The sequence below is a fragment of the Oncorhynchus kisutch genome, linkage group LG6, assembly GCF_002021735.2.
Source record: "Oncorhynchus kisutch isolate 150728-3 linkage group LG6, Okis_V2, whole genome shotgun sequence".
Classification (NCBI taxonomy): domain Eukaryota; kingdom Metazoa; phylum Chordata; class Actinopteri; order Salmoniformes; family Salmonidae; genus Oncorhynchus; species Oncorhynchus kisutch.
The window spans coordinates 37478277-37505398 of NC_034179.2; the positions used below are offsets into that span (position 1 = coordinate 37478277).

Genomic DNA, 27122 nt, shown 5'->3' on the forward strand with positions numbered 1-27122 from the left:
AATGATTGATGCCATCTTAATTCAGTGGAGCTCTGAGAGAGGGAAATCTGTTGTCTTACTGTCTCCCTTTAACTCTCTTTTTCTGTGTCTCTCCTCCTCCTCTTCCCTCTCTCCTCCTCTTCCCTCTCTCCTCCTCTTCTCTCTCTCTTTTCTCTGCTCTTCTCTCTCCTCCTCCTCCCCCTCTCTTTCTCTCTCTCTCTCCTCCCTCTCTCCTCTCTCCTCTCGCCTCCACTTCACACTCTCTCTCTCCTCTCTCCTCTACTTCTCTCTCTCTCTCTTCTCTCTCTCTCTCTCCTCCACTTCTCTCTCTCCTCCACTTCTCTCTCTCCTCTCTCCTCCACTTCACACTCTCTCTCTCTCTCTCTCTCTCTCTCTTCTCTCTCTCGCTCTCCTCCACTTCCCTCTCTCTCTCTCCCTTTAGGGTTTTTGTAGAGAGACTGACTAACTCTTGCACAGCTTTCCCAGCCATTCTATCTGTGTAGGCCTGTCTGTCCCTGTCTGACTCACTGATCTGGGGCCAGCGCAAGTTTACAACTGTGCCCATCCACACACACACTCCCATCAGTCTCCACCTGATTCCAGACCTGCCTGCCAGGGTTGACTTTGGCTCCCCCAGCCTGGCTACTGATGAAAGACAAGGAGAGAAGTTAACGAGAGTTTAGACAGACACACACCTTACACAGCACACAGGTGGTCAGGACCCTCATCAGGGATCAAAGGACCTGAATCAGCTTAATTTGGACGAATCTTCTCCCTTTCTCCTGTGATGTTGAGTTCAATGAGTCCATGTTATTTAGCTGACCTGAGTCACCCTTAGTTTGTTTTGGTCCAAAACCCATTATCATCTGTTAGTGATTGTCCCTCAATGGGTTTCATAATGTTTTGGTGTCACATCTGAATCACCTGCCCATTAGCTAGGTTACTCAACTCTCTTACCTGTCTGTGACAGTCTCTCTGGCCTGACTCATTTTTATCTTCCTTACCCCTTATATCGTACCTGTCTGTTAGTCTCCCCCCCCCCCCATCTCTCTCATATCTCTTACCTCTATCTCTCTCTCCTGACTCACCTGTTTGTCTGTCCCTCCATTGGTACGACAGGTGAGGGCTGGCCCTCTAAAGAGGAAGTGTGTGTGTGGTGAAGCAGCAGGTGGCTGGCGGGTTAATGGTATAATGGCAAACTGTGTAAAGGAACGGTTACACCAGAGCGCAGGTATGAGGGTGTGACGAGATCCTGGAGGTCCTCCAGATTCACCTGTCCTCCTAGTCCAAGCCCCACCTGCTGGAAAGTGGGAGGGAGGGAAGAAGAGAGGTGTGCCGTGCTGTGGTAGCTCTTTGCAGAACGAAGGTATGAGCTGAGAGCAGTGTGTGATACTGAGTGCGTTAGCTGCTTCGTGGGAAAGATTGACTTGGATTGAATACAGTAGGCTGGATCTCTTGGCGTTATTTTGGTTCTGTGGAATATCTCACAAAATTCCATTGTAGCCTACTGCTCCCTTGGTATGTGATCCTTTATAATCCTTTCTGTGAATTTGCAGTTAAGATCCATCATGACAGTGGTATTTCAAACAAGGTGGATGGATGTGAGACATGAACTTGAATGTTATTTCTCAAATGGTGACAGTGGAATTTCAAACAGTGTGCGTGTTGAGGTGAATGTCATGCTGTGCTCTGTCTGTGCTGCTGAGACCCAGGCCAGACCCAGGCTAGCTCAGGTATGTGTAAAGGTACGCCAGGCTCCTGACTCTCTGTAGGTGTTGTTTTCAGTCACGACTGACTCACACACCATGGCCAACACTTAAACTGTCAGCAAGGTGTGTGTGTGTGTGTGGCTGACATGACACACAGAGGTCAAAGCCAATGGGAACACTTACAGGGAGACCTATCTGAGGAACGACCGGAATGCCAGATTCCCTGAATCCACTGCGGCCAGCTCTGGCTACGGAATAAACTGTTTATCTGAAACCGTCAAGGAACTTACAGTTTGAGCGCCAGCAAACGATGGGAGAGGGGGTTGAAGGGACCATCTGGAAGTCATTATTCAGAGGGGAGGGTGATTAGTCCCTGTTGTGATACTGATTGTCTTTCTCATCATACTGTCCTATCGTGTGTGTGTGTGTGTGTGTGTGTACTCTTACATTTGTTTTTACATGTATGTACGTGTGTCTGCAAGTGGATGTACGTGTCTTGGGTGTGTGTGTTTTGAGAAACCAAATCTGGCTTTATCAGCACTGATTGCTCTCGCTGTGTTAGAGGAAGGGAAGTGCATGTACGTGTGCATGTGTGGGGTATGGCTGCCAGGTCTGTAGGACCCATTTCTGTTGAGAGTTTGACTGTCTCTCCGGGATTTCAACCACTTCCGAACGCCTGTTGACAAAAAGCCTAGGGAAGAACATTTCAGCAGACTTTCTCTTTCAATGTTGTTTTTACGAATACTTGAACTTGTTTTAGCTGTAACTGTCTCTCACCAATGTTCAGTAACTTCCCCGCGAAAGATTGCGTCCAGAGAATCACCTCTGGTTCACACAGAGATGGGAGTTGTCTTGTTTTGTCAGGAGAAAGCTCAGATCCCCTTTCTCTCTCTATGTTCTGACCGAATCCTGAACATCCTCATATCCTGTGTTTGATTCCAGCCAAAGGCCAACACACACACACACACACACACACACACACACACACACACACACACACACACACACACACACACACACACACACACACACACACACACACACAGTTACATCCCAAACCCCTGCACAGCCAGTCACACAGCTGTAGGGGGCAAGGCTCACTCTGGCTTGCACTATCTGCTCACGGCCAAACCTGAGAGGGAGGAAACGACTTGACTGAAAGTGCCCCCCCCCCCCATTTCACATTCCCAAAACCCTCGCCCCTCCTCCTCCCCTGAGTGGCCCCTGCGGCCATGCGTGTGGGACCCCACCCCCATTATTGAGGCTAGTTGGTTGAGAGTGGCTCTTCCTGTTGCAGAGTGGCTGGGGCTAAGCGACGTGGACCAGCGCCTCTACGTGTTGAAGCGCCTGGAGGAACTGGTGACGTTACAGGACCAGCAGGAGACCCCCACCGGATCCCCCAGAGACCCCCCATCTTGGTACCTGTCCTCCCCAGCATCCGCAGCATCATGAGCCGCAGAGCCCAGTGAGAGCGGTGCCAGAGGAGCCCAGTGAGAGCAGCCACACAGGTAGGTGACCAGAGGGAGCGAGTAGAATAAGTCTAGCGGGGGGTATAGAAGATGGCAGGGGTTACAAAATCACAGAGGGGGGGGGGGGGGGGGGGTGTAGAAGAATAATTAACGAGCAGTTTTTAAACGAGCCAGTACAGTAAGACTGAGTTTTGATTTCAAGCAACCCAACACAATTCATCTGGCACAGTAGTAGTTTTACCCTTTTCATGAATTTGATTGAGCAGAAGTAGACGATTCTGAATGCCAATGTTAGTTCATGAATTAGCATCAGTATAGTAGAGACTACTATGTGAAAGTAAAAGGAGTTAAGAAATGCCCCCGCCTGCTCGGTGTCCAGTCTAGTGTGCTGCCTGCCTGTCAGATTCCCTACATCCTCTGTATACAGGACGCAGGCAGCAGCCTTTTAAATAAATCACTGTCTTGCTGTGTCAAAAACCAATGCCTTCTCTCATGCCACTGCATCCTTCATTTCTCTCCCCGTTTATTTTCAGTTGTTTGTGTTTTGTTTGTGTTCCATCCTCCATTTGTCCATTGTCCTGGTTGGTACTAGTTGGTTCTGAAGAGGGCGAGTCAGAAAAAGGAGAAGAGCAACAGGAAATAGCAGTGGAAGTATGTCGGGGAGAGTATACTACCATTGTGACATTAATTTTTCTCTCTTTTCCTTCTTCGACTTGGAAGAGAGCCCCGCGGGGTGGATGGCCCAAAGCTGACTTTCTTATATTTATTTATTTACCACAGATGTTTCGGAAAAAAGCTTCGTCCTCCTTGAGAATGAGAAGAATATCAGAAAGCAATAGATGTAATAATTTCACCTTCATTACTTTGTAGATGGTGCCTCTTTAACCACTAGAACTCTTAAATGGCATTCAAGGTCGTCAGTGGAAACCACTCCATAGAACCCAGTTTGGGAGAGAAAAACGCAAAAAAAACATGAAAGAAGTCTGAGTTTCTAAATAGCTCCTTAATCTAGTGAAGCCCTTAAAGCATAACACTTGCTTGTGGCTTTTTATTGGATGAAGTTAAAGAGTACATTTTAACTCTCCGGAAATGAGTGTGTTTGATTTAGACCTGCGTGTTAGCTAATTAACAGCTAACATGCCCTGGGTGGTTTCTACTTTATGACTTTTGAATGTTTTTTTACTGAAACATGTTTGCCTTCCCCTACTGTATGATTGTCTAATGTCTACCAATCACAATGCCTAGCTTGGGATCAAAGACTTTTTCGATTTTCGAATCAACGGTTTTGCCTTCTGCAAATGATCTGCTGGGTAATGATAAAATGAGTCGGGAGTAATTATTAAAATGGGCACGATTCATTTGACGATAGTAGTGCTCACTGCATGTTGACAGTAAAAGTCTGATGTCCTGTCCTACACAAGGGGAGTGGGGTTACAGTATACGCTCCTGGGTGGTCCTTAACGCTCTGACTCTGGGATTTAGGACCATGTAATCGGTTGGTTTGGGTGACCTTCAATTTGGCCTGACTATAAGTCAGTATTTCTGCTGACGATGGTGTTGTATAGTCATATGTTTAATTTGGCTCTAAATAGCCTTGGAGACCGACATTTGTAAGCACCCAATTTGACCTTTTTAAAACCCATAAAATACCTTCCAATGCTACTCATTTGTCAAAGTGAGTTTTGGTTTGATATGCTTTTTTTCTGGTTTGGGCTGAACTACCTCTTGAGTGGTTGTGGGGCGGTTCACATCTTCTCCAGTTTTCTCAGAGGATCGTGGTGGTTCAGTCTGTTTGTCGTTGTTTTCATCTCCATTCTGTTTCACCTTAACATCACTTATGTCTGGTGTTCAGTGTGCTCAGCTATGGCCCTCATGAGTGTTGGGGGTGGTTGGTAAATGGCTTGTGTGTTCTCTGACTGCCTCTCCTCCTCTCGCTCACTCTCTCCACCTTTCACCCTTCTCTCCCCCATCTCCTCTCTCCCTGCTGTCACCAACTCCATCTCAACCCCTCTATTCAATCCCTTCTCGACTCATCGCCCTCCTCCCCTCACCCACCCTTCTCCGTCCCAATCTCCCGTCTCTCAGGGAACATCGACCGCGGGCGCAGTTCGTCCTTCCATGAGGTGCGTGGTCTTCGGGAGGCTGAGATGAGGGCGGCGGCCGACGAGACTTCCAGCAGCAGCAGTGGCAGCAGCAACACCGTCCTGCAACGACTCCTCCAGGAGCAGATGCGCTATGACGAGGGACGCAATTACCAGCTGGCCATGCAGGAGCAGCAACGGCAGCGGCAGCAGCAGGAAGGAGGGGTGAGCGGGGGCTACCCGGGCCAGGGAGGCCCCAACGACGACCGGCACGACTCCATGGTGCCCCACATCGCACGGCAGGAGCCCCAGGGACAGGAGCTGCAGGCAGACAGTGGCATGGAGAAACTGGGCTCCCGCGGTGGGGGAAGTAGTGGAGTGTCAGGGATGAGTGGTGCTGGGGGAGGGAGCGGCCAGGGCCCCAACCCAGAGGACTTACCCACCTACGAGGAGGCCAAGGTGCAGTCGCAGTACTTTCGCGGCCACCCGCACCACCAGCTACATCAACAACAACAACAACAACAACAACAGTTGCCTCCGTCGGTGGGCGCAGCATTTTACGTGACGGCCGTAACCAACAATGGCAAGGTGCGTACGGAGGGGCGTCCCACGGTTCAGCGTCTGAGCAGCGGGGGAAAGGTGCACCAGGACGACGGGCTCAAGGACCTGAAGCAGGGCCACGTGCGCTCCCTCTCCGAGCGCCTCATGCAGCTCTCGCTGGCCACCAGCGGGGTCAAGGCCCACGCCCCTGTCACTAGTGCCCCTCTTTCCCCCCAGCTTCCCCCTCCGGGTCCGCCGGGGGACTACTACAAGCCCTCGGGCCAACACCGGGGCCCCCCACCTGACTACCCCTTCAAGAACATGGGCTCCTCTTCCAAACAGCTGCCGCAGCATCAGGAACAAGGTGGGCACTATTACCAGGACCATCGGCCAAGGGAGCAGGGCAGGAACGAGGTGCCACACGTCCGCTACCAGCCTCCGCCAGAGTACGGCTCCTTCAGGTGAGTAAGATTAACAGACCTCCCTCCGTTCTGACTCACTGGCTGTCTGACTGTCTGAAGGAACATCCTGCCTGTCTGAGCTATATCACTTTTACGATAGTAACAAACTTTTAATAGTGCCATGTTGTTGATGTGGCTACCAGTACTTAAGTAACAAAAACTGATAGTCTTGGTTAATTGAATGACACACACCTGGCTCAGCTGAGAAACACACTCCTAACATGACCCTAGAGAGACAGACTGCCCTGTGTCTGCTGGCTATTAATTTAAAGTCTCTTCTGGGGTGGCATCCAGAACTTCAACAAATTACATACCCACTGTGTCTTGAGCTTTTTTGGACAAGGCAACATGATTGAGAGCTTCTCCTCTAACATTCGAAGGGGTGATTTAGGCTTTTAGGGGTGATTGTGACTTAGGGTCATTGCCTACACACACACACTGCTAGAGGGTGACTTACTTGTCCTATCCATATATCATCCTGACTGCCTGGCCGCCTGCCTGTCTGGCTGCCTGTCTGCTTCCCTGACTACCTGCTTGTCTGGCTGCCTCCCTATCTGGCTGCCTCTGCCTCCCTGACTACCTCCCTATCTGGCTGCCTCCCTGACTACCTGCCTCCCTATCTGGCTGCCTGTCTGCCTTCCTGACTACCTGCCTATCTGGCTGCCTCCCTATCTGGCTGCCTGTCTGCCTCCCTGACTACCTGCCTCTCTACCTGCCTGCCTGCCTACTTACATCCCTCCCTACCTGCCAGACGGTCTGTTTAGGTGAACAGGTTTCTTGATTAGCTGGAAAGCTGATGAGGAAGGCCTGTTGTTTCTCTCACACACACTGAGCCAGTTGTCGGGATTGAGGGGATAGACACATCCGGTTCTGCCTGTTTTCCCTCCTGCTTGATCATTTGTTTACCTGAAAGTAAATAATTGGCAAACAGCTATGAATACCGCAGCATTTTAATCATCAGCTGAAACCTGTGGCGACACGATCGTTTGCTCTCTGATGACGTCTCATGTAGACAGGAATGTTTGCTTATTTCCAAAGTGGTTCACAATAGTTTTTAGGTCAGTTGAAAAAAAACTTGTTGGCTTCTGGCAGGTGAATCACCATAGTTTACATTAAACAGATAGTATCATTGTCTATGTTTTGCCTGGTTATATATTTATAAAACAAGCACTAAGATATAAGTTATGTTAATATCTATGGACTGTTAGTCAGCTGTGCTTGAGTGACCCAAAGACCCACATACAGTCAACAAACGAACATTCCATTAGTGATAACCTCTCTGATTGGCTGTCGTGTCCACAGGTCCAATAAGGAGAGCTCCGTCCACTCCCAGAGGTCTGTCCATCACCACAGCCCCACCTCCTCGGTCACCTCAGTGGGCTCTCTGTCCCGAGCCCAGTCCTCCACCCTCGGTAGTCTCCTCAGCGCCTCCCACCCCTCCCACACGCACCCCCACCCCCAGGGGGACCCCTACGCCGCCATGGCTCCCCGAAGCCCCCAGGGCCCTGGATCACACCAGGGAGACCCATATTGTCCTGGGCCCATGCACCCTCCAATTCAGAGGGGCCACAGCTTCCCACACGACCCCTACGGCTCCACCTCCAGGATGCACCACCAGCAGCACCACCAGTATCAACAACAGCAGCAACAACAACAACTCCAACACCAGCACCAACAGTACCACTCCCAGTCATCCCAGGGCCACCCTCCCCAGCACTACCCCCACCCCCAGGGGGACCCCTTCGCCATGATGTCCCGCGCCCAGCAGATGGTGGACATGGTGTCAGAGGAGAACCGGCTGCTCAAGCAGGAGATGGAGGTGTGCTGCGAGAAGGTCACCAAGCTGCAGAAGGTAAAAGGGGGACAAATGTAGATCTGACATTTTTGAATGGGTATAAACAGTATGGTTATAGTTCTACCTTCTTCTGTCATATTGCATACACCAATCCTTTTGGATCAACACGTGCCTAAGGACTAGCCCCCCCCCCCTTCTCTCCCTGGTCAGTTGGAGACAGAGATCACGCTGGTGTCGGAGGCCTATGAGAACCTGGCCAAGTCATCCACTAAGAGGGAGGCTCTGGAGAAAACCATGAGGAACAAGCTGGAGCTGGAGGTGCGCAGGCTGCACGACTTCAACAGGGACCTCAGAGGTGAGAGGCCATAAACAGCTGGAATATCCAAGGCATGCATAGTTTAATGTTCAAAGGATACCTGTTCATGGATTTATGGCAGTAGATTAAACCTATTCCATGCATTACTTTTTGTGAGCAAAAAGTGTGTGTCCTTTCTGCATTGGATTTAGATTACTTCAGTTTAGCATATTTGTTCAGTAATGTATTTATTCATAGTCAGAAGCCAGGCTTTGTTTGCATTGATTCCATTGTTACGTTTGATTTAACTGGATTTTCTGAGGACTTGGAGATATCCAGCTTCCACCAATTCCATCTGGTCTTATTTATAAGCATTTGACTAGAGTGCTGTGATGTTGTAGAAACTGGTTTTGTTAATGTCACTATTGTGCATTGACTAGGGCTGTCGCGGTGACCGTATTATCGCCATATCTGGAGTCATAAGTCATGACCACAGTAAAATTCCACATGACTGTTGAGACACAGGAATCTCATTTTATGCACTCCGGACATGCTTTGGTAGTACCCAACTGTCTAACTACCATAAATGTCCTAATGTCCTGGTACTCAGAGATCTATTGTCCCTCTAACATCAATGTGAATCACAGCAGACACCTATCATCAAAACAGTACGTGCTTTTAAAACTCACCTCACTGTGATTGATCCATTTGAAGAAAGAAGTTCAACAACAGGTTGAAACTGAGTGGAAAACATGGTCACTGTGGATGTTGTTTCAAAGCTTAAAACAAATCAAATGGACAGCACTTTATAAGGTGATGATTAATTCAAAACACCCATACGAATAGGCCTATATATGAGTCCAAGCCTGAAAAATAGTTCAATTAGACTGTGCCGTTATACAATACATAGCCTACCACATTTTACGCACGGCAGAAAATCACAAAAAAAAACTGATTTAAGATGTCTTTGGTACATAATTGTTCTAGCCTATACTCAAATTCAACTAATTCTAGTCATGGCCTTCGAGTGTGGTTATTATGCATACTGGGTGGACTGGTTACTTTATGCTACACTCCAACCTTTTTATCCATGAGTCTGGAAGAGAACATATAGACCTAGACGATGCTGTTGGTTCATTGACTATTTTTTTATTTAACCTTTATTTAACTAGGCAAGTCAGTTAAGAACAAATTATTATTTACAATGACAGCCTATGAACAGTGAGTTAACTGCCTTGTTCAGGGGCAGAACGACAGATTTTTACCTTGTCAGCTCGGGGATTCAATCTAGCAACCTTTCGGTAACTGGCCCAACGCTCTAACCACTAGGCTACCTGCCGCCCCTGTACAGGGCGGCTTACAGACTTAGCCTACAATTATAGTGAATTTGTAATTTGATTTTGAATAGCCTAGTAGTGGGGCATTTTTTATATGTTTATAATAAATAGGCACACATTACCTTTAGCTACAGAATATCTCACCACCATGCATTTCCATCTCCTCCTCTCTCTCCTTCAGTCCTTTCTCCAGCGCGCAGAGAGAGGGGCTGTCAACAGTTTAATGAAATATGTTTTGTTATAAAAACATGTTACTATCAATGTTCCCGAACAGATTTCACTTGGCTTCCCAAATTAGACAGTGTGTAGTTACAGGCATACTGTTGGAGAGCCCATGGTATACAGAGTTTGCCCCCCCCCCCTCCCACTGTTCCTTCCCATGTGATAATGGGCCATTCTAAATCATTTTAAATCATTTTCAAGACGAGTTTAAATTGAGTTTAAATTGAGAATAGTCTGATGGGTGAAAATATGATAATTTGAATAAGAGAACAGCATTTGCAGCCAGAGGCAAGAAACAGAGTGCAAGCTTTTTATGGTTGCATCATGCTGCCCATATACAGTGCCTTGCGAAAGTATTCGGCCTCCTTGAACTTTGCGACCTTTTGCCACATTTCAGGCTTCAAACAAAGATATAAAACTGTATTTTTTTGTGAAGAATCAACAACAAGTGGGACACAATCATGAAGTGGAACGACATTTATTGGATATTTCAAAAAAAAAATACAAATCAAAAACTGTAAAATTGGGCGTGCAAAATGATTCAGCCCCCTTAAGTTAATACTTTGTAGCGCCACCTTTTGCTGCGATTACAGCTGTAAGTCGCTTGGGGTATGTCTCTATCAGTTTTGCACATCGAGAGACCGAATTTTTTTCCCATTCCTCCTTGCAAAACAGCTCGAGCTCAGTGAGGTTGGATGGAGAGCATTTGTGAACAGCAGTTTTCAGGCCCAAACCATGATGCTGCCACCACCATGTTTGACAGTGGGGATGGTGTGTTCAGGGTAATGAGCTGTGTTGCTTTTACGCCAAACATAACGTTTTGCATTGTTGCCAAAAAGTTCAATTTTGGTTTCATCTGACCAGAGCACCTTCTTCCACATGTTTGGTGTGTCTCCCAGGTGGCTTGTGGCAAACTTTAAACAACACTTTTTATGGATATCTTTAAGAAATGGCTTTCTTCTTGCCACTCTTCCATAAAGGCCAGATTTGTGCAATATACGACTGATTGTTGTCCTATGGACAGAGTCCCCCACCTCAGCTGTAGATCTCTGCAGTTCATCCAGAGTGATCATGGGCCTCTTGGCTGCATCTCTGATCAGTCTTATCCTTGTATGAGCTGAAAGTTTAGAGGGACGGCCAGGTCTTGGTAGATTTGCAGTGGTCTGATACTCCTTCCATTTCAATATTATCGCTTGCACAGTGCTCCTTGGGATGTTTCAAGCTTGGGAAATCTTTTTGTATCCAAATCCGGCTTTAAACTTCTTCACAACAGTATCTCGGACCTGCCTGGTGTGTTCCTTGTTCTTCATGATGCTCTCTGCGCTTTTAACGGACCTCTGAGACTATCACAGTGCAGGTGCATTTATACGGAGACTTGATTACACACAGGTGGATTGTATTTATCATCATTAGTCATTTAGGTCAACATTGGATCATTCAGAGATCCTCACTGAACTTCTGGAGAGAGTTTGCTGCACTGAAAGTAAAGGGGCTGAATCATTTTGCACGCCCAATTTTTCAGTTTTGATTTGTTAAAAAAGTTTGAAATATCCAATAAATGTCGTTCCACTTCATGATTGTGTCCCACAGTTTTATATCTTTATGTTTGAAGCCTGAAATGTGGCAAAAGGTCGCAAAGTTCAAGGGGGCCGAATACTTTCGCAAGGCACTGTATGTGTTGATTTCTAAGACATTCACAACTAAAGTTGCCAAATAACTCAATCTAGCATATAGGATGTATTTCAAATTATCACTTTTACGCTCAACATAGTCACTTCACATGCGCATTCACTCTGTAATGGGAAAATATGCTTTCTATTATATTCTTTTTACTATGAAATCATGTAATATAAAATAATGGCACAGGATTTAGTGTCTTTGGGAGGTATTCAGACCCCTTTACTTTTTCCATATTTTGTTACGTTACAGCCTTAAATCTAAAATGTATTAAATCATGTTTCTCATGGTCTGAGAGTCTTAAGGTGCCTTTCGGCAAACTCCAAGCGTGCTGTCATGTGCCTTTTATTGAGGAGTGGCTTCCTTTTGGCCACTACCATAAAGGCCTGATTGGTAGAGTGCTGCAGAAAAGGTTGTCTTTCTGGAAGATTCTCCCATCTCCACAGAGGAACTCTAGAGCTCTGTCAGAGTGACCATCAGGTTTTTGGCCGTACTCCCCTGACTGCTCAATTTGGCGGCCAGCTTATTAAATGTATTTATTTGACTTTTTTAAATGTTCAAAAGGCACATCAGCGGCTTGTGTGAAGGCCTGGAGATGCTAAACGTGTTTATATTCATTAACAGGCCATTACCGTGGGACCGGCAGACTTTTCCATGGCAATAACTGGCTGACACATTTTCATGACCGGCACAGCCCTAGTATTGACTTTGGCACCGTGGAAAAGTACTGAGCAAACGTAAAAGAGCAATCAATTGGTCGATCTGTCAATGAATCAATATGATCAATAAATTGGATATGTTAGTGTTTACAGGCAGTCCAAAGTCTCAACTTCATATCTTTACTATAAAGCAGACCATAGACACTTAGCACTCCAATCCTCACACTCTGTTTCTGTAGGAATTTCTGAGCTGAAGCCGAGTGGGTGGGGGCAGTTTCATGTCTCTAGTCTCTACTTCACTGGGCTCTTCAGTCCTGCAGAGGAAAGAAAAACCTCCATTCATGGCTCCCTGCCCAGACCGGGTCCATGGGGAGATTCCAAGCTTTTACAACAAATCACATATAACTTTTTTTGGGGGTCTTTCCTTCCTCTACTTTCCCCCCTATTGTATTGGCAGCCGTACACATGTGAAATGGATCTTGCTCCACGTTTGGGGGTTTAGGCTAAACGTATACCTCAGTCGTTGTTGTGTTTCGAGAAACACGGAATAGAAATGGAACAACTGAATATTTGTTTCTGGAATGTTCTCTGTATGTTTCATGACCCAGCCTAGTTGACTTAACATTCAACAAAATATTATTTTAAAGATGCAAAATGCAGATATCGCTCCGCCATTTCCTGGTTGCTAAAATTCTAATAGTTTGCCTTATTTCAGTTTGTGACAAAACAAGCAATGTATAGTGTAGAGAATCATTGTACCATCTAAACCGCTGTGAAATATCTGTTCAATAATCCAAAATATTGTATTTTCGGCTGTTTGAAGATGGTGTACAAAACCGAAAGTAAAAGAAGCAAAAACGAAACTTAAGAAATAGCGCACATACAACAGATCTTCCGCTTCTTAGACCTGCTTTCAATGAGTATGACAGATCTATAACTCACATTTCTGTGTGCATTTGGTCGTGTCACCCGAAACGTTTGGCCCAGAAATAATGGTGTGTTTTGTTTCAGGACAATGTTCTCCTGACTCACTTCTTACCATACTTTTCAGTTCTTTCTTACTTTTTGGTTGTAGATTACCTACAATAAGTAATTGTATTTACATGGGATGGTGGGGTAGGGAGGGTTAGGAGGTTGTGGGACCGGAGTGGGTATCAAGAGGACACTAAATAATACTTGGTGCCTGTTGTACTGATTCTGATATATATTTAATATGTGATGAATGTTTTTAAAATACAAAATAAATAATCCTCCAAAGAGAATGATGACCTCCACCTCCTCCTCTGCGGAGAAATGTGGGCATATAAAGTGATTTTATTTTTGCTTGCTCCATTTTGCCGAGCAACCGGGTCCCAAGGCGTTTAATGTGAGTGGAACGAAGGCTGGGATCTTAAGAACTTAGAGCCGTTCCACGTTGATTCTGGGCCTATTAAATTCTCTTCAGGGGATTATGAATTCCCTCCACCTCCATATTCCCTTAATTCCATGGGCTGTACGGCTACATTTACACAATCACAGAGCCGTGTGTTGGAAGTCTGTTTGAGCTGTTTAATAGCACCAAAATCCCCCTACCCACCACGCATATCCTGCATATTAACTAGAGGCTGGTTATATGGAATGTGCAACTCTGCAAAGAGTTTAAGAGTGTTTTCTTTAAGGAGCTTTATCCCCGTTTTGACCAGGTTGTTGCCATATTATGATCTATATATTATGATCTAGAGCATATTTATGTATGCGTGTGCGCACGCACAAGTGTATGTGTTCACATGTGTGTCTCTTTGGCCACTAGGCCCTCAGGCTGGCTCGGACCTGACTTTGGTAATGCCATTCTCTGTTGCAGAGCGTATGGATACTGCCAACAAGCAGCTAGCTGCTAAGGAGTGGGAGGGAACGGAAGACAACCGAAAGACCATCTCTCAGCTACTCACCCAGAGTGAGCAAATCACTCACACTATCAGGGAACGCCAGGCTAGACCAAGCCTCTCTGACATTCTACATCCACTCTGAACATACCTCTGTGTGGCCTCATCAGTTAGAAAAAGAACCAGGCAACGGGTCTGGGGTTCATGTACTGCAAAAACACTACTTATTCACTACAAGTTGCATACTTTTAACAAAATGACACACACACACAAAACACTGTTTAAGATGTTTAGTTAATATGGAGAATGCCATTTAAAAAAGTCACCTCATGAAAGAACTATTTTTAGTAAATGGAAGGAAGATAATTGTTTTTAAAGGGCTAGACCTCAGTGTGTTGTTTGTCTCCCAGACAAAGAGACGGTGCGTGAGAAGGAGAAGCTGGAGATAGAGCTGAACTCACTGCACTCCTCCACGGACGACCAGAGACGACACATTGAGATCAGGGACCAGGCTCTCAACAACGCCCAGGCCAAAGTAGTCAAACTGGAGGAGGAGGTGAGGATCTGACTGTCATATGTTGTGTTTACACAGGCAATCCAATTCTGATATGTTGCCCAATTATTGTGCAAAAGAGCTGATCTGATTGGTCAAAAGACCAATTATATTTGAAAAAGATCCAAATTAGGCTGCCTGTTTAAATGCAGCCATGATGTTCTCACTGTTGTTTCACGAATAGGTGATATCAGAAATGTCTTGGATACTTGAATACTTCCTGGCATTAGTTCAGTTGATTGAATGAGGGTATATTTATGCCCCCTGGTGGACAAGGCATGAGTTTCTGTTGAGTGTAAAATAATCAAGCTACAATATGTTCTAGAGGTCGACCGATTATGATTTTTCAACGCCGATACCGATTATTGGAGGACCCAAAAAAGCCGATACCGATTAATCGGCCGATTTAAAAAAAAATAATAATAAAAAAAACATTTTTTTTAAATATATATATATATATATATAATGACAATTACAACAATACTGAATGAACAACGAACACTTTTATTTTAACTTAATATAATACATCAATAAATAATGAAACATATTCAATTTGGTTTAAATAATGCAAAAACACAGTGTTGGAGAAGAAAGTAAAAGTGCAATATGTGCCATATAAAAAAGGTCAAGTGTAAGTTCCTTGCTCAGAACATATGAAAGCTGGTGCTTCAATATTCCCAGTTCTTCAATGTTCCCAGTTAAGAAGTTTTAGGTTGTAGTTATTATGGGAATTATGACACGTCGACTATTTCTCTTTATACCTTTGACTATTGGATGTTCTAATAGGCACTTTAGTATTGCCAGTCTAATCTCAGAAGTTGATAGGCTTGAAGTCATAAATAGCGCTGTGATTCAAGCATTGCTAAGAGCTGCTGGCAAACGTAGGGAAGTTTGAATGAATTCTTATGAGCCTGCTGCTGCCTACCACCGCTCACTGCTCTATCAAATCATTGACTTAATTATAATATAATAAACACAGAAATACGAGCCTTTGGTCATTAATATGGTCATATCCGGAAACTATAATTCCGTAAACAAAATGTGTATTCTTTCAGGAAAATACAGAACCGTTCCGTATTTTATCGAACAGGTGGCAACCTTAAGTCTAAATATTGCTGTTACATTGCACAACCTTCAATGTTATGTCATAATTATGTAAAATTCTGGCAAATTAGTTCGCAACGAGCCATACGGTCCAAACTGTTGCATAGTTAATATTGCCTGCTAACATTAATTTATTTTAACTAAATATGTAGGCTTAAAAATATATACTTCTTTGTATTGGTTTTATGGTATTGATGTTTATGGTTAGGTACATTCGTGCAACGATTGTGCTTTTTTCGTGAATGTTCTTTTGTTAAATTATCACCCATTTGGCGAAGTAGGCTGTGATTCGATGATACATTAACAGAAGAAGATTGATTGTTTTTTATAAGATAAGTTTAATGCTAGCTAGCAACTTACCTTGGCTCCTTGCTGCAATCGCGTAACAGGTGGTCAGCCTGCCACGCAATTGCCTTATGGAATGCAATGTAATCAGCCATAAATGCAGATTACTGATTGTTATAAAAACTTGAATTTGGTCCTAATTGATCGTCCATGCCAATTAATCGGTCAACCTCTAGTATGTTCCCTGTCGTTGTGTCACGATTAAGCTGGATAGCCTGAGAATATCAGTATTGAACCACAGTGTCATCCATCCTATCACCTGGTATTGATGACGTCATTGGCTAAAGATGGTGTCTGGTATGTGTTGAGTTGTGATTCATGGGGTTGGTTTGGACTGTTTAAAAGATAAGACAAACGACTGCAAAAATGGGTTGTTTATATTAACTCAAAACATCATTCATGGCCCAGCCTCAGAGAGGAAGGGTCCAAAAGACTGGCCTCTGTGTGGACCTGGACAAAACTCTCATGTGGAGCTGCTCCGAGCTTTGATACCCCTGGCTGGTTGGTTCTGTTGGTTGGCTGGTAATATGTCTGAAATAGCCCAGAAGGCTAGTTAGCCAGTTGGGGCTGAGCGAAGCAGGAAACAGACCTGGAGTGTCCTAAAAAGCACAGGGCTGATCCACTTCTGCCCGGCACCGCCACAAACTCACACTTGTTTCCTTGAACAAAGGCTGTTGAGTTGGAGTTTTATATCTGCCATGAAAAAGCTCTGAACAGTGCCAGATTCTTGGCCTGCTTTCTCTGTTTCTCTGTCAGTGTGGGAACTCTGTATATGCTCCTCTATTTGTCCCTCTCTTTCTCTCTTTTCCTCTTATTTCTTTAAAAGAGTGTCCCTGAGCTAAATCAGTCCATTGAGTAGAGCCAATTACAGCTCCTGCTGCAGTTCAAAGGGACATTGAAACATGGGTATTGTGGATACAGACTGCATTACCTTGGATTGGGGGGTTGGAGTTGGGGCGCTGGGTGGGGGATGTTTGGAGGAAGGGGGGCATAGGTGAAACAAAGTCTCACCTGTTTCCCTGTTTCCTACATAGCCGTATTTCAACTCCTTCATTCCTTAGATGAGAGCAATTATATTGTGGTGCAAACAAAGGAAACCATTGCTTTCACCAACCCAGTCAGAAGGGGAGTGAACAAGTCGGGTTAAAGGGAGGAGCAGGTTCCTGGAATGGAATGCAACCCCCCCCCCCCCCCACACACACACACACACACACACTTCCTGTCTACTTCCGGTCTGTGCCCTGACCACATCCTGTCTGTATGTTTTGTCTCCCTGGCTGCAGCTGAAGAAGAAGCAGGTATATGTGGAGAAGGTGGAGCGCATGCAGCAGGCCCTGGCCCAGCTCCAGGCTGCCTGTGAGAAGAGAGAGCAGCTGGAGCACCGCTTACGCACGCGGCTGGAGCGGGAGCTGGAGTCACTACGCATGCAGCAGGTGAGAGAAGCACACACACTCAGACACACATGGTGTGTTAACCTACTTGACTGAATTCCCGGGGCCCCGTGAAAATCTCGTTTGCATTCCAAAAAATCCCCAGCAAAATCTGTGTAAGATTGAAATATATATTTTTTTGCATGGTCTGTGTCTCAATCCACAACATCTCACGAAAACGTCTGTAGCGTCCGAACAGTTTGGGCTACGCACTAATATGACCCCTCTAAGGTGAGCCTCTCACGAACACGTTCATGTCGGTTGTTTTGCTCTAGAACGCCCACAAGCCTCACAACACTCACCTGAAGGCAGCCTGGGACCAGTTTACAAAATGAATGGAAGTACAGTACCAGTGAAATGTTTGGACACACCCACTCATTCAAGGGTTTTTCTTTATTTTTTAACATTTAATATATTTAAATATAATAAGCTACATTGTAGAATAATAGTGAAGACATCAAATAACACGTGTACCAAATAGGGCTATCTTCCGTATACCACCCATACCTTGTCACAACACAACTGATTGGCTCAAATGCATTAAGAAGGAAAGAAATTCCACAAATGTACTTTTAACAAGGCACACCTGTTAATTGAAATGCCTTCCAGGTGACTGACAAACTCATGGAGCTGGTTGAGAGAATGCCAAGAGTGTGAAAAGCTGTCTTCAAGGCAAAGGGTGGATACTTTGAAGAATCTCAAATATAAAATATATTTTGATTTGTTTAACACGTTTTTTTTTGGTTACTACGAGATTCCAATATGTGTTATTTCAGTGTTGATGTCTTCACTATTATTCGACAGTGTAGAAAATAGTAAAAATAAAGAGAAACCCTTGAATGAGTAGGGTGTGTCCAAAGTTTAGACTGATATTATATATATGGAAGTAGTTTAGTAGCTTAAAAAAAGGGGTTAAATATGTGTCAAAAATAAGTTTCCTGATCATTCTCATATCTCTCAGATAGGACAGACACTTCAAAACAAACCCCTCGAACCCCTCTAGAGCAGGGTTTCCCAAAGTCGGTCCTGGGAAACCTGGGGCCACGTTTGAGTTTTTTCCGTAGCACTACACAGCTGATTAAAATGATCAAAGCTTGATGATGAGTTGGTTATTTGAATCAGCTGTGTAGTGCTAGGACAAAAAACCAAACGTACACTCGGGGAGGGGGTGGGGGCATAGAAACGCATTGAATAACAGATTCATACATGGATAAACAGTGTTAAAGACACTGAGACGCATGCTGATGTTTATTGTCATGAGTCTGATCCTGAAGGTAGAACTGAGCGATTTCCCCTTAAGCCAGCTGCAAAAGTCAAAATTGGCTATATTGTTAAGAAAAATGAGCTTTTTGGTCTTGATTTAAGGTTAGTGTTAAGCATTAGGGTTAGCAGTGTGGATCGAGTTAGCTTTAAATCAGATGTTATGACTTTGTGGCTGTGCCAGCTAGTGACCACTCCACAGAACGGCCTCCAGAAATAGATTCATGATGAAAAACACTAACCTGCCTATGAGACGGTGCAGCATCTCAGCTGCATTCAGCGTCAGCAGGGTGACCTGACCCAGAATTCCAGGCTCTCTCTCTCCCAGTCCCAACAGAGATGATCTATTCCTTAAATCCCATTCTCTCTTTCTGTGTGTCCGAGCAGAGCCAAGCGGGGCATCACATAATGTTTTCTCATTAATAGAGCGCAGCCAGGTCCTCAAGGATGCTGAGAATGTGGGGGAAAGGTTGTAGATGACAGAACACCAGAGGGGAAGGGAGAGAAGTAGGAGAGAGGAAGAGAGCGATGTACAGAACCAGTCAAAAACCCTTGAATGACTAGGTGTGTCCAAACTTTTGACTGGTACTGTATATTCCATTAGAGCGTTTGGGAGCAGACAGATTGTCTGGTCCACAGAGACTACAGACATACTTGGAGCCTTGCCTCACTACCAGCCAGTGTTGCCATAGGCCATGATATAGGCAGAAATTGTGTGTATTGGTAATACAAATGTGAATGTGACTTGATTGCTCACATGGATGGCGGTCGAGCTCTTGGAACAATTATGTTCACTGACGGCCACACCTCCCACCCCCATTGTCTTCCTTCCTCCCCTCCACCCATCCAGAGACAAGGCGGCTCCCAGAGCAGCAGCAGTGGTCAGGAGTACAATGCCATGGCTCTGATGGAGCACCTGAGGGAGAAGGAGGAGAGGATCCTGGCCCTGGAGGCAGACATGACCAAGTGGGAGCAGAAGTACCTGGAGGAGAGCGTCATGAGGCAGTTTGCCTTAGACGCCGCCGCCTCCGTCGCCACCCAGAGGGACACGTCGTCGTCAATGATAAGCCACTCCGCCAGCAACAGCTATGAGCAGCAGCTGTCAGTGGAGGCTCGTATCCAGAAGGAGGAGGAGGAGATCCTGCTGGCCAACCGCCGCTGTCTTGACATGGAAAGCAGGTAGGTTGTGTGTTTGAGACACATCCACAGGTCTATTCAGATTAACTGATCTTCAAAATGCCTGGAGAGGCATTAAACCTATCAATTTCATATAATAATCATGTTCTTTACAGTGCACTATACAGATACGATCCTTAACAGCTTAACACAACCACTTACCCTAGATCCTAGAATTTCAGTGCAACCGTGACCCCAGTCAAATCCAGTCTATAACTCCCATTGTTCTCACTGATCATACAGAACACAATCACATTCAAATATGAATGCAGTCTGCACTTTGCAGGATGTTGTACTTCCTTTTATTTGAAGAACTATACTCATGTCCCGTCCCACAGGATCAAGAACCTGCACGCCCAGATCATTGAGAAGGATGCCATGATCAAAGTGCTCCACCAGCGTTCCAGGAAGGATCCCAACAAGGACCGGGATGCCGCGGCCACCATGCGACCCTCCAAGTCTCTGATGTCCATCGCCAACACGGGCGGCTCGGGCCTGCTCTCACACAGCTTGGGCCTCAGCAGCTCCCCCATCACAGAAGAGCGCAAGGACAGCAGCTGGAAGGGCAGCCTGGGTAAGAATTCTATTGGTTTTAATGGGGTTTGGTTGTGTTATGTGCCACATGATAAAGGCTATTTGAGTTTTCCCTTGTTATATTTGATGGATTCATTTGAATTGAGTGGGTTAGATACTGGAACTGCAGACATAGGGAGGGCACTACTTTTGACTAGACTCGACCTCTTGTGAAAAGTAGTGAACTATAAGGTTGTCATTTCAGATGCAGGGTAGAGGCACAAAAGCCGGAAGTCTGGTTAGGAGGAAGAGGGCAGGGAGGGTACAGGAAGTTGATTTGCAGGCCCCTGAGATGTGTGCTTCAGAGCGTGATGACGGAGAGACAAAGGGGTGTGGAGGGTATCATTGACATGAATGGTCTTCAGCTGTGGGTTTTTATGTAACTTAGATTTCAATAGTAACATTGCATGAGTAATAGCCTGCTGGTGATGGAGGAGGGTGGGAAGTTTAATATTATCAATGGTGCTGTGCTTGCTGGTACAGGCTGATTTGAATCTTGCTTAATTGTTGTGTGAATGCTGAATGTCTGTTACTATCAACTATTTTATCTTACTTCAACTTGCTTCCATGTTCATCAATAAACAAGTTGTCATGGGTAACCCAGCACCACCACATGCCTAACAGGTCTTCTCTGTTCCCTCCCCTCAGGAGTTCTGTTGGGTCCAGAGTACCGTACCGATTCTCTGAGGACAGAGTCCATCTCGTCATCTCCCTCCCCGGTCTTGCCCCTGACAGCAGGCCACTCTAAGACGGGCAGCAGGGACAGCTGCACCCAGACAGACAAGGGCCAGAACCAGGAGGCTAGCAGCAAGCCTAGCACCCCAGCCCTGCAGAGCACGACCCTGCCTAGCCGCCTCTCCAGCCCCAGCCCCGTCTACATACCTGACCGCATCGCAGGTAGAGTAGGACAGTGCAATCGACATTAGTGTTGTCCACCGTGGACACAAGGCCAGCAGTTTGTCCTGACCACAGGTCCTAATTATATGCTTTAACTAGGGTCCAGAGTTTTTTCAGACCCAGTTAATATGAAGTATTTGAGTATTCGCTGCCTGCAATTTGAGAAATAGAAACTTTCAATTAGCCTAGAGGTGACCAACGAGGATGCTTCTGCAATGTGCAGTGCCAACATAGCAGAATGGCAAACGACGCTTGTGATTGTCAGTGTAGCCCATCACTTGAACTGAACTGAATCGTTTCTAGGAAAATGATCTAACCAAACGCAAATGGGCTTTTGTTTAAAATCTGTTTTGACCTGGTACGAGACTAATTCAAGAAATAATCCAGGAACTAGAGGTCGACCGATTATGATTTTTCAACACCGATACCGATTATTGGAGGACCAAAAAAGCCTATACCATTAATCTGCCGATTTTTATTTATTTATTTGTAATAATGATAATTACAACAATACTGAATGAACACTTATTTTAACTTAATATAATACATCAATACAATCAACTTAGCCTCAAGTAAATAATGGAACATGTTCAATTTGGTTTAAATAATGCAAAAACAAAGTGTTGGAGAAGAAAGTAAAAGTGCAATATGTGCTATGTAAGAAAGCAAACGTTTCAGTTCCTTGCTCAGAACATGAGAACATATGAAAGTTGGTGGTTCCTTTTAACACGAGTCTTCAATATTCCCAGGTAAGAAGTTTTAGGTTTTAGTTATTATAGGAATTATAGGACTATTTCCCTCTATACCATTTGTATTTCATTAACCTTTGACTATTGGATGTTCTTATAGGCACTTTAGTATTGCCAGTGTAACAGTATAGCTTCCGTCCCTCTCCTCGCTCCTCCCTGGGCTCGAACCAGCAACACAACAACAACAGCCACCATCGAAGCAGCGTTACCCATTTAGAGCAAGGGAAACAACCACAGGCTCAGAGCAAGTGACGTTTGAAATGCTATTAGCGCGCGCTAACTAGCTAGCCATTTCACTTCGGTTACACCAGCCTCATATCGCGAGTTGATAGGCTTGAAATCATAAACAGTGTAATGCTTGATGCACAACGAAGAGCTGCTGGCAAAACGCAGGAAAGTGCTGTTTGAATGGATGTTTACGCACCTGCTTCTGCCTACCACCGCTCACAGTCAGATACATAGATACTTGTATGCTCAGTCAGATTATATGCAACGCAGGACACGCTAGTTAATATCATCAACCATGTGTAGTTAACTAGTGATTATGATTGATTGTTTTTTATAAGATACGTTTAATGCTAGCTAGCAACTTACTTTGGTGTACTGCATTCGCGTAACAGGTAACTTGTGGAGTGCAATGAGAGAGAGGCAGGTCGTTATTGCGTTGGACAAGTTAACTGTAAGGTTGCAAGATTGGATCCCCCGAGCTGACAAGGTGAAAATCGTTCCAAGGCCGTCATTGAAAATAAGAATGTGTTCTTAACTGACTTGCCTAGTTAAATAAAGGTATAAAATAATAATAATTAAAGTACATTTTTAAAAATCGTCAAATTGGTGCCCAAAAATACCGATTTCCGATTGTTATGAAAACTTGAAATCGGCCATTCCGATTAATCGGTCAACCTCTACCAGAAACCACACATTTGTTTTAACCAAGCAGTAGCTGGGGGGAGAGGTTAAGGGTCAGATGCTCTGGATGGGCAATATGGGGTCAAATCGCCTATTCAAATATAGTGTGCAGGATATTGTTTTCGTTAAGGCAAATAGCCTATTCCCTTTATAGTGCACAACTTATGTGGCTCTGGTCAAAAGTAGTGCATTATATGGGGATTGGGGAACAGGCTGAATCTTTGTTTTGGGGGTAGATGTTCCCTTTGATCAGTTGACCAAACTTCTCCCTGTGTTTCTGTAGATGTGCCAGTGTTCCACAGCAGTACCCTGGAGAGGCGTGTCATGGTGCAGTCCCACCCCCAGGCCACATCAGCCCCTCAACAGGAGGACAATGACATGGTGGAGATTCTCATCTGAACTGAACCATGTCCTCTATAGGTCACAGGACAGGAGGACAATATGTGTTTGTGCATAATCAATACACAGACACGCACTTTCAAAATAGGTGGAGGATTCCTTTTTTGGTTTTTTCAACGTTTGGTGTTTAACTAGTTGTCGAGTGACCGAGGAGGGTGTGTTCAAATGCACAACTTTTTTAGATGTGCTTTAATGAACAATACTTTGTACGGATTGTGATTCGGGAGGTTTTAGTGTCATCAGAGCGATCAGTGTTGCTGGAGGCTATTGGTTAACTAGCCTCCTTGGGACCAAATGTATTGGCTACCATACGTTGCATCTATTGCACTACTTACTTTTTTCACGTTAAGTCTGATTTAGGTAATCTATTTATGTGTAGTAAACAGTACATTATTCACCAATGTTAGACGTGGCACTTGGGTAATCAGTGATATTGTAAACTACAAAACATTATTTTAACCTGTAGATACTGTATGTATGGCATGTGTATCATTTAACCGAACTGAATGGAATAGGTTTTTAGAAGCCATTCAGTTACATGGCACTGCCAGCCAAGGACCACAATGCACTGTTTAAAGTATTGGGGGACCGGCCCCCGCATGTCACAGTGGAAAACTTGGGGGAGCGAGACTCACATTTCTACTGTGGTCCAATGTGCTGCCTGTGTGACCCCACTGGATGGGGTCTGTCTCTTTCGAAGTGCAGCAGTAGAAGAGGTTTGGTGTTCACCGATGTGCCTATGCATCAGTTAAGGTTCTCCACTATACCTGTGAAGTGTCCTTCATTCCAGTCATGCTGGGTTTGAAAGGGTCTTCTGCCCAGACTTGCTTCAAATGATATTAGGCGTGAAATAGTCCGTTAGGATTTTAACTACTAGTTTATGCAATGATCAGACAATCTGGTAATCAACTGTCTTTCTACACCGATTGACATTGTATTTATGAAACTATATGGCTCTGTTTACAAAGGAAGCCCAATTCTGGTCTTTTGCCAATAATTGGGCAAAAGATAGGAATTGGGCTGCTTGTTAAACGCAGCCTATGTGGTGATGTTAGCAGTTGAAATCCAAGCCAGTTTCACAACCGCACATGTCCCTTTCTTTTGACCAAAGGTAACAGAATGAGTTTGTCTGTGGCTTGATGTGATAATGTTATATCTATGATATCAAATCAAACTTTCAAACAGTGACTGAAATATCCACCCATATAACAATCTAGGTAGCAGTTGTGAGCATTTTTAATCCGAAGCCAAAAATGTGGGACCAAAGAAACACTCCACCAGCCTGACTCCACTATTGTCTTTAATGTCAATAGGTTAAGTGGACATTTTAAAAAAACAACACTGAGGCCAATAATATCTGTAAACAAAATTTTACTTCACCTGCTCAAACAAACTGTCTCCTCGTATCTACATTTCTCCAACCTGGCTGATGCAGTTAGGACAGTGTTTGAAAGAAGTACACTACATCACCAAAAGTATGTGGACACCTGCTTGTTGAACATCTCATTCCAAAATCATGGGCATTAATATGGAGTTGGTCCCTCCTTTGCTGCTATAACAGCCTCCACTCTTCTGGGAAGGCTTTCCACTAGATGTTGGAACATTTCTGAGGGATTTGCTTCCATTCATCCACAAGAGCATTAGTGAGGTCGGACACTGATGTTGGGCGATTAGGTCTGGCTCGCAGTTGGTGTTCCATGGGGTTGAGGTCAGGGCTCTGTGCAGGCCAGTCAAGTTCTTCCACATCAATTTTGACAAACCATTTCTGTATGGACCTCGCTTTGTGCACAGGGGCATTGTCTTGCTGAAACAGGAAAGAGACTTCCCTAAACTGTTGCCACAAAGTTGGAATCACAGAATCGTATAGAATGTCATTGTATGCTGTAGCGTTAAGATTTCCCCTTCACTGGAACTAAGGGGGCTAGCCCGAACCATGAAAAACAACCCCAGACCATTATTCCTCCTCCACCAAACTTTACAATTGGCACTATACATTGGTGCAGGTAGCGTTCCCCTGGCATCCGCCAAACCCAGATTCATTCGTCCGACTGCCAGATGGTGAAGCGTGATTCATCACTTCAGAAAACACGTTTCCATTGCTCCAGAGTCCAATGGCGGCGAGCTATTCACCACTCTAGCCATTGCTTGGCATTGAGCATAGTCATCTTAGGCTTGGCCATGGAAACCCATTTCATGAAGCTCCCAATGAACAGTTCTTGTGCTGACATTGCATCCAGAGGCAGTTTGGAACTTGGTAGTAAGTGTTACAACCAAGGACAGACTTTTTACGCGCTTCAGCACTTGGCAGTTCTGTGAGCTTGTGTGGCCTACCACTTCGCGGCTGAGCCATTGTTGTTCCTAGACATTTCCACTTCACAATAACAGCACTTACAGTTAGTTGACTGGGGCAGAAATTTGACAAACTGACTTGTTGGAAAGGTGGCATACTATGACGGTGCCATGTTGAAAGTCACTGAGCTCTTCAGTCAGGTAATTCTACTGCCAATGTTTGTCTATGGAGATTGCATGGCTGTGTGCTCAATTTCATACACCTGTCAGCAACCGGTGTGGCTAAAATAGCCGAATCCACTGATTTGAAGGGGTGTCCACATAATTTTGTATATAGTGTACAGTATGTCAGTTTTATAACTGAATAAAAAGCACAAATAGTGTTAAGAAATAAAAAATGTCCAGCACGGGGGGGCAATTTCTCCCCTTGTAGTGTCAAGTTGTTTGTCCAGGATAGACAATGGACCCTGGGATTGGAGACTGAACCTTGGGTGGGGACTATGGGATTGAACACTTAATATTTTACGCTTCTTGCTAAGGCTCATTTGGATGGCTATCAGTTGCAATTGCTGTTTTACTGTTTGTAAAATGACACTTTTCAATGGTTACATTTTCAAAAGGCCAATGGATTTCATGTTCAATTTATTGGGAGAGCATCAAATGTTTTTTCATGGTGTTACTAATAGTCATGTCAAAGTCCCCATTATCAAGTACTGTACCAGCCTGCACCGGAAGCTTCAGAAATGTCATTTATACATTAATTCAACTCTTAAAGCAAAGGTGTTCCCCTTAAAATCTGTACTGATAGCATACAGCACAATATGCAACTCTTTGCGGTCCCACCCAAATGCCAGTCCATGGGTCTTGCTTCAAATTTCATAAGGTGTTCTGTACCCATTACTGTCAAACAGATGATTAGCATTTACATGTTTAAGTCAGTGAGCCTGTAGACCTGCCTTATCAGTGTGGTGATGGGAATAATTATCAAACTATGTATTTACGTTTTTGGTCAATCAAGAGCAGAGTTGGTGAGTTTACCGGAATCTCTGGTAGTAATGGATGTTACTTTTTTAAAGATGCAAGGTCTTCTAGTATTTGTGCCTTTCAACGTCTGTAAAATAGATGCTGCTTGACAATGTCATTACTGTACAATCGCCATTCATGTTTAATTAAATTGTATTTCTAGTCAACCATCTGGTTTTACAAAAAACAAACATTTCATGCCGTTTTTATTTGTGGTTGACCGTTTTTGGGGTGTAATTTATGTACTCCTGATGACTTTCCAAATGGTTCATAGTGAGTTTACTTGGTTTAGTATTACATTTATTTTGTTAAATAAATATACAATGTGA

At 44.6% G+C, this 27122-nt stretch overlaps 1 protein-coding gene across 5 annotated transcripts in view; it reads left to right on the forward strand.

Moving 5' to 3' along the window:
- Nucleotides 1-27122, forward strand: part of amot (angiomotin) — a 46474-nt gene extending 19352 nt beyond the window's left edge. Inside the window, exons 1-14 of one of the 5 annotated variants that reach the window (XM_031826690.1) lie at nucleotides 370-1497; nucleotides 2986-3196; nucleotides 3691-3808; nucleotides 3938-3998; nucleotides 5243-6239; nucleotides 7542-8091; nucleotides 8245-8389; nucleotides 14065-14157; nucleotides 14497-14642; nucleotides 17372-17521; nucleotides 19629-19957; nucleotides 20293-20528; nucleotides 21176-21424; nucleotides 23366-27122. In XM_031826690.1, the coding sequence (XP_031682550.1) occupies nucleotides 3938-3998; nucleotides 5243-6239; nucleotides 7542-8091; nucleotides 8245-8389; nucleotides 14065-14157; nucleotides 14497-14642; nucleotides 17372-17521; nucleotides 19629-19957; nucleotides 20293-20528; nucleotides 21176-21424; nucleotides 23366-23481 (3072 nt within the window). In that variant the 5' untranslated portion in view covers nucleotides 370-1497; nucleotides 2986-3196; nucleotides 3691-3808 and the 3' untranslated portion in view covers nucleotides 23482-27122. Of the gene's footprint in view, nucleotides 1-369; nucleotides 1498-2985; nucleotides 3197-3690; nucleotides 3809-3937; nucleotides 3999-5242; nucleotides 6240-7541; nucleotides 8092-8244; nucleotides 8390-14064; nucleotides 14158-14496; nucleotides 14643-17371; nucleotides 17522-19628; nucleotides 19958-20292; nucleotides 20529-21175; nucleotides 21425-23365 lie in introns of those variants that run through there. The other 4 variants (XM_020485557.2, XM_031826689.1, XM_031826691.1 and 1 more) reach the window with 4 other exon arrangements.